Below are 8,211 nucleotides of genomic sequence, written 5' to 3' on the forward strand. Positions count from 1 at the left end.
TCTCCGTCAGTGTGGGAATCCTGTGCTGAGCTGAGCTGCAGGGCTCCTCTGTCTCTCTCTCTCTCTCTCCATCTCTCTCCATCTCTCTCTCCATCTCTCCCTTTCTGTCTCTCTCTCTCTCTCCATCTCTCTCCCTTTCTCTCTCTCTCTCTCTCCATCTCTCTCCCTTTCTCTCTCTCTCTCCATCTCTCTCCCTTTCTGTCTCTGCTGCAGGGTATTTCCCACACTCTGCTCTCACGGTTTACCACATGGAGACATGCATGGGCTAGTTCTCCTATAGTTGCCCCCTGGCATTTCTCTGCCCTCTCTCTCTCTCTCTCTCTCTCTCTCTCTCTCTCTCTCTCTCTCTCTCTCTCCCTCTCTTACATCTCTATTCACTCTCTCATTCTTCTCCTTCTTTCTCTGCTTTAGGGTGCCAAAGGCCAACAAGACCATTTTTAACCCCGTTTTTTTAACCCCCCATTTTTAACCCCCGTTTTATTGCCGGGCTCTTCTGTCCATTTCTGTCTTTCTCTCTTGAACATGTGATGGCTTTGTATTTATTTTGGGACATTATGTGCAGTGATTAGGCAGGGCAGGATATTGTTTCTTAAATGTGTAGTGTCCGATGATGGTGAATATTTTATGATTTTATGTTTATGTGGCTGGTGGTGCCAAAGACAATGTCCATCTATGGATGGACAATAAAGTTGTATCTAATCTAATCTAATCTCTCCCTTATTTCTTTCATCCCTCTCCCATACCGCCTCCATAACCGGTGTCTTTTCCAGAAACCTTGGTTTTATAACCTGAAGGAGGTTTGGGCTGACTTCCCCAAACAGGTGAGAGTCACATACTGGTAACTGTCAATAGTCTGCTAGCTGGCAAATGTCTAAGTCTGATTAAGAATAGTTTTAATTTAAATTTCTCTCATCTGAAGAGTTTGTCAAACATCTATATGTATTGTTAGTTGTAATAATCATGTGTGTGTGTCTGTCTGTGTGCGTGCATGCATGTGTTTGTGTGTGTGTGTGTGTGTGTGTGCGCGTGCGTGTGTGTGTGTCTGTGTGTGCATATGTAGTCCATGCTGCAGTCCCAGTACTGGTATTACATGCTGGAGATGAGCTTCTACGTCTCCTTGCTCTTCAGCCTCACATTCGATGTCAAACGGAAGGTGAATGTCAATAGTTTATAGATCATTCTCCCTAGGTAATTATTTCTAAAGTACAGTTGTGCGTTTTAGTGTTGTTCCAGCTGTAATTGTGTGTGTGTGTGTGTGTGTGTGTGTGTGTGTGTGTGTGTGTGTGTGTGTGTGTGTAGGATTTTAAAGAGCAGGTGATCCACCATGTAGCCACTCTGACTCTGCTGGTGTTCTCCTGGAGTTCTAACTACATCCGCATTGGAACCCTCGTTATGGCAACCCACGACTCGGCAGATGTGCTGCTGGAGGTCAGTGATTGGATAGTTCAGATTAGATTAGATTAGATTCAACCTTTTTGTCTTTGCACAGAGTACAATGAAATGTATGTTTTGCTCTAGGCACAGGGTCAGCCATAGTCAGCGCCCCTGGAGCAATTAGGGGTTAAGTGCCTTGCTCAAGGGGACAACGGCAGATTGATATAGATATGATGCCAGCAACCCTCCAGACACCAGCTCACATGCAGCTCCCTCCTGAGGCGGGGGTTGAACCAGTGACTTTCCGGTTGCTAGCCGGTCTCTAGGCTACCGCGGCCCGCTAGGAGCCCCCTAGGTGACCGTTAGTGCCTAGGTAGTCGCAGTGTTGGGATTTGTTACTTGAAGGGTATATAGGCTAATGCATATCAAAACGCGCTGGTATTGATATGATTCTGAAAGTAACTGACGCATTACTTAAAAGTAGCTGTAATAGTAGCTGTCTAAAAGTAGCTGTAATAACAGTACAATATTTGAATACAGTAACTTGTTATATTATTTTGTTACTGATAAAAGTAATCTTACTGTATATTACTGTAATGTATTACTTTTGTAACTTATTACCCCCAACACTGAGTCATTGTGATTGGCTGGCTTAGGTGTCAATCAGTAGATCGGTGGAGGCTGTGCTGACCCAGCTCACCTGTGAGTGACCTGCTTCTTCTTTCCATTTCTCTCTTCCTCTCCTCTCTTCCCCTACCTCACTGTTCCCCTGTTCCGTCACTCCACTGTTCTCAGGTGGGTAAGTTGTTTAACTACGCTAAGTGGGAGCGGACCTGCAATGCCATATTTGTGCTGTTCGTTGCTGTGTTCATGGGGACAAGACTCGTCATCCTGCCCTTTTGGTGAGTCGTCTCAACCGCAGCTGAACCATAACCCAACATAACCAAACAGAGTATGGTCGGGGCTGACCATAAACCTCTCTCCATCTCAGGCTGATTCACTGTACGTGGGTGTATCCTCTGGAAGTGTTCCCTGCCTTCTTTGGGTTCTACTTTTTCAACGCTATGCTGCTGCTGCTACAGACTCTCCACCTCTACTGGGCTGCTCTCATCCTGCGCATGGTCCACAAGTTCCTCCACAGCTCTGTGAGTGGTGTCCATGTGCACCGGGGCGAGGCCGAGGTGGAGGTAGAAGGAGATAGTGGAGGACGGGCTCACATGTGTTTGATACAGTGTAGCTTCCACTGATGTGTGTGTGCACGTATGCATGCGTCAGTGGAGGCTGGTGGAGGGAGAAATCAAAAGATGGGTTCATTGTAATGCATGGAACAGAGTACTTTGGAAACCTCTTAAAGGTCATTATCATTTTACAATACAGTTTCATATCCATATTTCAGACTTATTTTGTTGTCTTCCTCCTTAACCCCCCTCCCCCCCCGACACACACACACACACACACACCCCTCTCAATCTCTATCCCCTTTAACTTCCTCCCTCTTACAGATGAATGGCGATGAGAGGAGTGATGCAGAGGAGGAGGAGGATCGGGAGGAAGAGGAGGAGAAGGAGAAGGATGGCAAAGACACAAGAGAGGAGGAAGATCAGACACACCAACTGAGGAATGGAACCCGAGGTCGAGCAAATGCTCACTGAGACAGACAGACTGATTGTCCAGACGCACAACAGACAGACAGACTGATTGTCCAGACGGACAGACAGACAGACAGACAGACACTTGATTCTAGTGACGCCACGGAGAGAGTAACTCACCGAAGGACTCATTCAGAGGCAGAGGAGTCGAGTCGAAATGTACATTTAAAAAGCAGGATTTTCAACAACAACAAAAAAGCCTATGATGTGAAGGAGGCTACATACAAATTGTTGCTCTAAACAATGAGATCACTCAGGTCACAGTGGCTGTCGTTTAGTGTCAACTGCAACATTGATGGCAATGACATTCAACCCTTTGATGTTACAAATTAATAAACACTATCTTGCTTTTGCTCAAAACAGTGAGAATTAGAAACCCATGAGATAATGATGATGATGACGATGATGACGATGATGATGATGATGATGATGATGATGATGGATCACATGTATTGTGCCACACATAAAATTGATTTATTTTATAGTTTTATAAAGTCTATAGATTGAAGTATCTATTATTGTGGCATGCATAAAACACATGTCTGTTGAGGCAATTCAGCTGCATTTCTTTGTACTGGACTGGACTGGTTTAATCGGACCCATTGAAGTATTATGATTACAAATGCTAAAGGCCATGAATAAGCATTATAATCTGTTTGTTTTGCTGCCAAATTGGTGCTCTCCAGTTATTGACAGTCTCTCTCTCTATTTACTAGATTAAGAGCGCCCTCTTGCGGAATTTTGCAGGAACTGTCACTGTTACCATGGGGACGACTAAACAAACCATGCTCACTTGTTGTGAGTAGCCTTTGGAGAGGCTCGCTAGCGAAAACACCCTGCTTACTAGAATAATAATAATACATACAACAACGATATGGCTCACGCTAGGACTTACAGACCTAATGTACGTGTCGGAAACTGGAAGGAGGATGTTACCTTGGCGGAGGTTTGTCTCAGGATAATTTGACCAGTGTAGCTAACTAGTTACGTGCCCACTTTGTTGCTTAGTTAGTTAGCTAACTGGATAAACTCATTCACTGTTAGTTTTAGTTTAGTAAGTGCAACGACTAGCCATGCAATACTTTCTTCACATTCACATTCACTTACACACACAAACACACACGCACGCACGCACGCACACACACACCCGCACGCACGCACACGCACACACACACACACACACACACACACACACACGCACACACACACGCACACACACACACACACACACACACACACGCGCACACACACACACACACACACACACACACACACACACACACACACACACACACACACAGACACACACATTTGTATGAAATTGAAAAGTGGACAACAGCTGTGTTGTGGACACTCCCTGTCTCTTCTTAGGACACTCTAAGGGACTTTCTGGACAGGAAGATGAGGGGTGAGCTCACAGTTCAGAAAACCGGCTTCCTCAAACAGAACATCCTGAGACAGGTGACTCATCACCAACGATAATAATAATAATGATTCATAATACTGACCTGTATCAGTGTGGGTAGTGCATTACGCTATGTCCTGAATGTATGTATGTATGTGTGTGTGTGTGTGTGTGTGTGTGTGTGTGTGTGTGTGTGTGTGCAGGTAAGTCTGTCCACAGCGCATGGCGGCGGTGTGCGTTTCGGCGACGTTGTGATGTTGGTGAACCTGGGCGGGCCTGACAGAGACGACTGTGCAGTCAGCATCAACGCAGAGGTCAGCAGCCTGGGGACTGGGCCTAATCCTGTCATTCAGGCGCCGTGTGGAGTCAGTGCAGGGAGGGGTCTAAAGCCCTGCACACGCACTGCCTTCATCATCAGCAGGTACACACACACACACACACACACACACACGCACACACACGCACACACACACACACACACACACACACACACACACACACACACGCACAAAGGGATACATGTATTAACCATTGTTGTGTGTGTTCAGTGTGGATGGCAGTGCAGAGGGAGAGACTCTGCATTACGATCAGAGTTTCACCCTGAGAACAACTGATGACTTCACTGGAGGGGTAAGTAACCCCCCCCCCCCCCAGACACACACACACACACACACACACACACACACAAACATACTCCAGAGTTGCTATGAAACAATTAAATGCTTTGGAGAGATTATTCATTGCAACATGAAATTCAAATTCTATATGTCTGCTGTCACGACTCACACGTCACTGTGTGCGTTTATTTCATTTACCCTCAGCTGTATTTGACCAGCGACCATAAGACATTTCAGAAGGTATGTCCTGGGCACAGATTAATGTAAAGCTTATTCATGATCTCAACCACACAGCTGTGAAAGGGCTGTTAGTTGTAAACACTCAGTAATACTAAATACAGTGTTTTTCTTCTACTTGTAGTGTGCAAAGAAGTCCCGCCTCCAGGAGGTGAATTTGGAGCAGCAGGTGTCCTTCCTGTCGTGGTGGAAAGTTCTGCACTCTGACCCCCAGGAGAGGCTGGAGCATGAAGGTCTACCAGTACCTGTAAGTCTTCTACTAAACCCTCTCTCCCTCTACCACACCATCATCCCTAGTCTACTAAACCCTCTCTCCCTCTACCACACCATCATCCCTAGTCTCACGTATCCGCACCAAATCATGTTGTTCTCATGCCTCTTTTGGAGGTCTGAGGAATCTTAGGGTCCATCATTCGTGTCTCTGTTGAATTCCCTCCCAATTTTTCTGACCAATCAACTACCACGTCTCAGTTTCAGATTCAGATTCAGATAACGTTTATTGCCATTATGCATACACATATAGGAGCGTTATATAGCGTTACAGTAGGTGCGTTTATGCTTTTTTCATAGTATACATGAACAAAAACAAATGCAAAAAACAGGACAACACAGGACAGACAACAGAGCATGAGATAGTGCTATATATATATAAAGTGCAGTGCAGAGTTTTTACAGTGGCTCCAGTGCATATTCAGTCCTGGGCAGACTTGGGGCGGGTGAGGAGGGGGGAAGGGGGGAGGGTGGGGGTAGCAGGAGGGACATTGGCCCCACTGGGGGACGGTGGTGGTGGTTGTAACCGGGGGGGGGTGGAGGAAGAGGGTGGGGGTGGGCGGGAACCTCTCTTTCTCAAACCTGCAGTAAAACTCGTTCAGCTCGTTAGCGAATTGGTTAGTTAGCTCGTTAGTTACGTCTGTTGCTTCGATTGCGTGCTTTGATTGCTTCGATGACCTATGATGACAAATGTGTTACTTCGTTTACATAAAGGTGCTGTGAGAACGCAATAATAGATCATTATTAACAGATAATTATGCAATAATTTATGCAACAATGTTGCAATCTCATCCACTTGCTCTGGGTCATGATTCAGATTTTCATGTGAGAGCATGACCTTAGTTCTATTGTGTGTTCTAATTTAGAACTTTAGTATCCCCCATGACATTTGATTTGTTATGTTATATTGTTATATGTCATACAATATATGACTGTTTCTTAATTTTTTAAGTTGGATGAATTTACTTGTTGTGATCATGGAGGGATGGGTCCTGTGGGGAGGGGGAAGGGCCAACTGAGTGTATGTGTAATATATTATATTATGATTGTGTGTTTATGTGTTTTTTGTGTTGTTTTTTGTGAGTTTTCGTTTTCTTGTTTTTGTGCTATAAAAGGTGACTAATAAAATGTTCATAAAACAAACAAACAAAAAAACATTCCAGATCATGAGAACTTAAAAGATTATCTACTACTATATATCAATCATGTTACCCCCTTACAGGATATAATGGATAGAAGTTGTTCAAATAGACTGTCATTGTGGGTCATAGTCTGTGTCCCTGTCTCCTAACCATCTGTTTGTCCACCTACAGGCCAATGCGAAGGTGCTGATCACCCACTGCAAGACTAACCAGGCCCTTGCTGTCCTGGGAGAACATGTTTTGTGGTATCTTCTCCTCTTTACATTGCAAATCCTTAAAAACATTTCAGGGTGCACATTTCCACATGGTAGAAGTGTTGCGGAATGACACATTAATTGTACAATATTTATTATTTCTGCAGGACTCCGTATGGCAAAGAGTACGAGGTGACTGCCAAAACGTTCCTGGACTCCCACAAGGCTGAGCGGGACATGAACCACTGGCTGTTAGTGACCTCTGACCCCACAGGGGCAGGGCAAACACTGCTGGACCGCCCCAAAACACAGGCCACACCCACAGATGCACTTTTATGAGTTCTTTATTAAACCTCAATAAAGATTTGGTTCTCAGAATATTGGTTGTTAATGCTGTGTTGTCAAAATGCTCTCACTATTATATACAGTGCTGCTTGAAAGTATGTGAACCCCTTGTGCAATCATAGATTGTTTTTGTTTTTACCATGAAATCTTTATTTAATCAGAACCAGTCTTTTTTATCTGACAACAGATTATAATATTATTTTATCTGACATACAGATTATTATTGTTATTATTATTATTATTATTATTATTATTATTATATTTACAAATTCCTGTTGATTTAGAGGGAATCTTGTGTGTAGTAGGAAAACTAAATTAGAAAAAAAGAAATTAGTGCAGGTGCAAATTTGTTTTCGTATAGCCACTAATCAGTCTCTGACATCTATATTTTTGCCCACTCCTCCTTACAGAAGTGAGCCAATTGAGAGAGGTTTGAGGGGTGTCTGGCATGAACTGCCAATAAAGGTTAAATAACTACAAAATAAAACTGCCCGCTTCAGGTCCTGCCATAGCATCTCAATTGGATTTAGGTCAGAATTTTACTTGGCCAATCCAAAACACATCTTCTTTATCCTGAGCCATTCTTTGGTAGATTTGTTTGAATGCTTTGGGTCGTTCATTTTCCCAGCTTTAGCTCCTTGACTGATGGCTTGAAGTTCTGTTAAAAAATCTCCTGGTATACCTCAAAATTGATGGTTCTCTTAATGATGAGGAGTTGGCCAGGTCCAGAGGAGGAAAAGTAGCCCTAGATCATGACATTCCCACCACTACGCTTGACTGTTGGGATAAGGTTCTTTTGGTGGTAGGCAGTGTTGGGTTTTCGCCAAACATAGTGGATTTGATTGTGACCAAAAAGGTCAATTTTGGACTCATCAGTCCGGAGAATGGACTTCCAGAAACCTTCAGGCATGTCCAGATGGTCTCCGGCAAAGTTAAGAAGGGCAGTTTGGTTATTTTTGACAGCAGAGGCTTCTTCCT

The 8,211-nt window shown here is 44.1% G+C and overlaps 2 protein-coding genes across 2 annotated transcripts in view; both read left to right on the plus strand.

Annotated features, from left to right (window-relative positions):
* cers3b (ceramide synthase 3b) overlaps positions 1-3,829 on the plus strand; it is a gene marked incomplete at both ends in the record, with an annotated part of 5,619 nt that extends 1,790 nt beyond the window's left edge. The window contains 6 exons of the mRNA XM_080539592.1: positions 771-821; positions 1,061-1,153; positions 1,300-1,428; positions 2,170-2,276; positions 2,366-2,561; positions 3,740-3,829. Of these exons, the coding sequence (XP_080395718.1) occupies positions 771-821; positions 1,061-1,153; positions 1,300-1,428; positions 2,170-2,276; positions 2,366-2,561; positions 3,740-3,829 (666 nt within the window). The remainder of the gene's footprint in view (positions 1-770; positions 822-1,060; positions 1,154-1,299; positions 1,429-2,169; positions 2,277-2,365; positions 2,562-3,739) is intronic.
* A 68-nt stretch (positions 3,830-3,897) lies between these two features.
* cfap161 (cilia and flagella associated protein 161) lies at positions 3,898-7,227 on the plus strand (the record flags this gene model as incomplete). The annotated part of the gene is made up of 8 exons (XM_080539593.1): positions 3,898-3,969; positions 4,395-4,484; positions 4,632-4,849; positions 4,977-5,058; positions 5,250-5,285; positions 5,407-5,529; positions 6,866-6,939; positions 7,056-7,227. The coding sequence occupies 8 exons, from the start codon at positions 3,898-3,900 to the stop codon at positions 7,225-7,227; spliced, it is 867 nt and encodes a 288-aa protein (XP_080395719.1).
* Positions 7,228-8,211: the final 984 nt, after the last annotated feature.

Source organism: Nansenia antarctica, assembly GCF_963989245.1.
Source record: "Nansenia antarctica genome assembly, chromosome: 9".
NCBI classification, from domain to species: Eukaryota; Metazoa; Chordata; class Actinopteri; order Argentiniformes; family Microstomatidae; genus Nansenia; species Nansenia antarctica.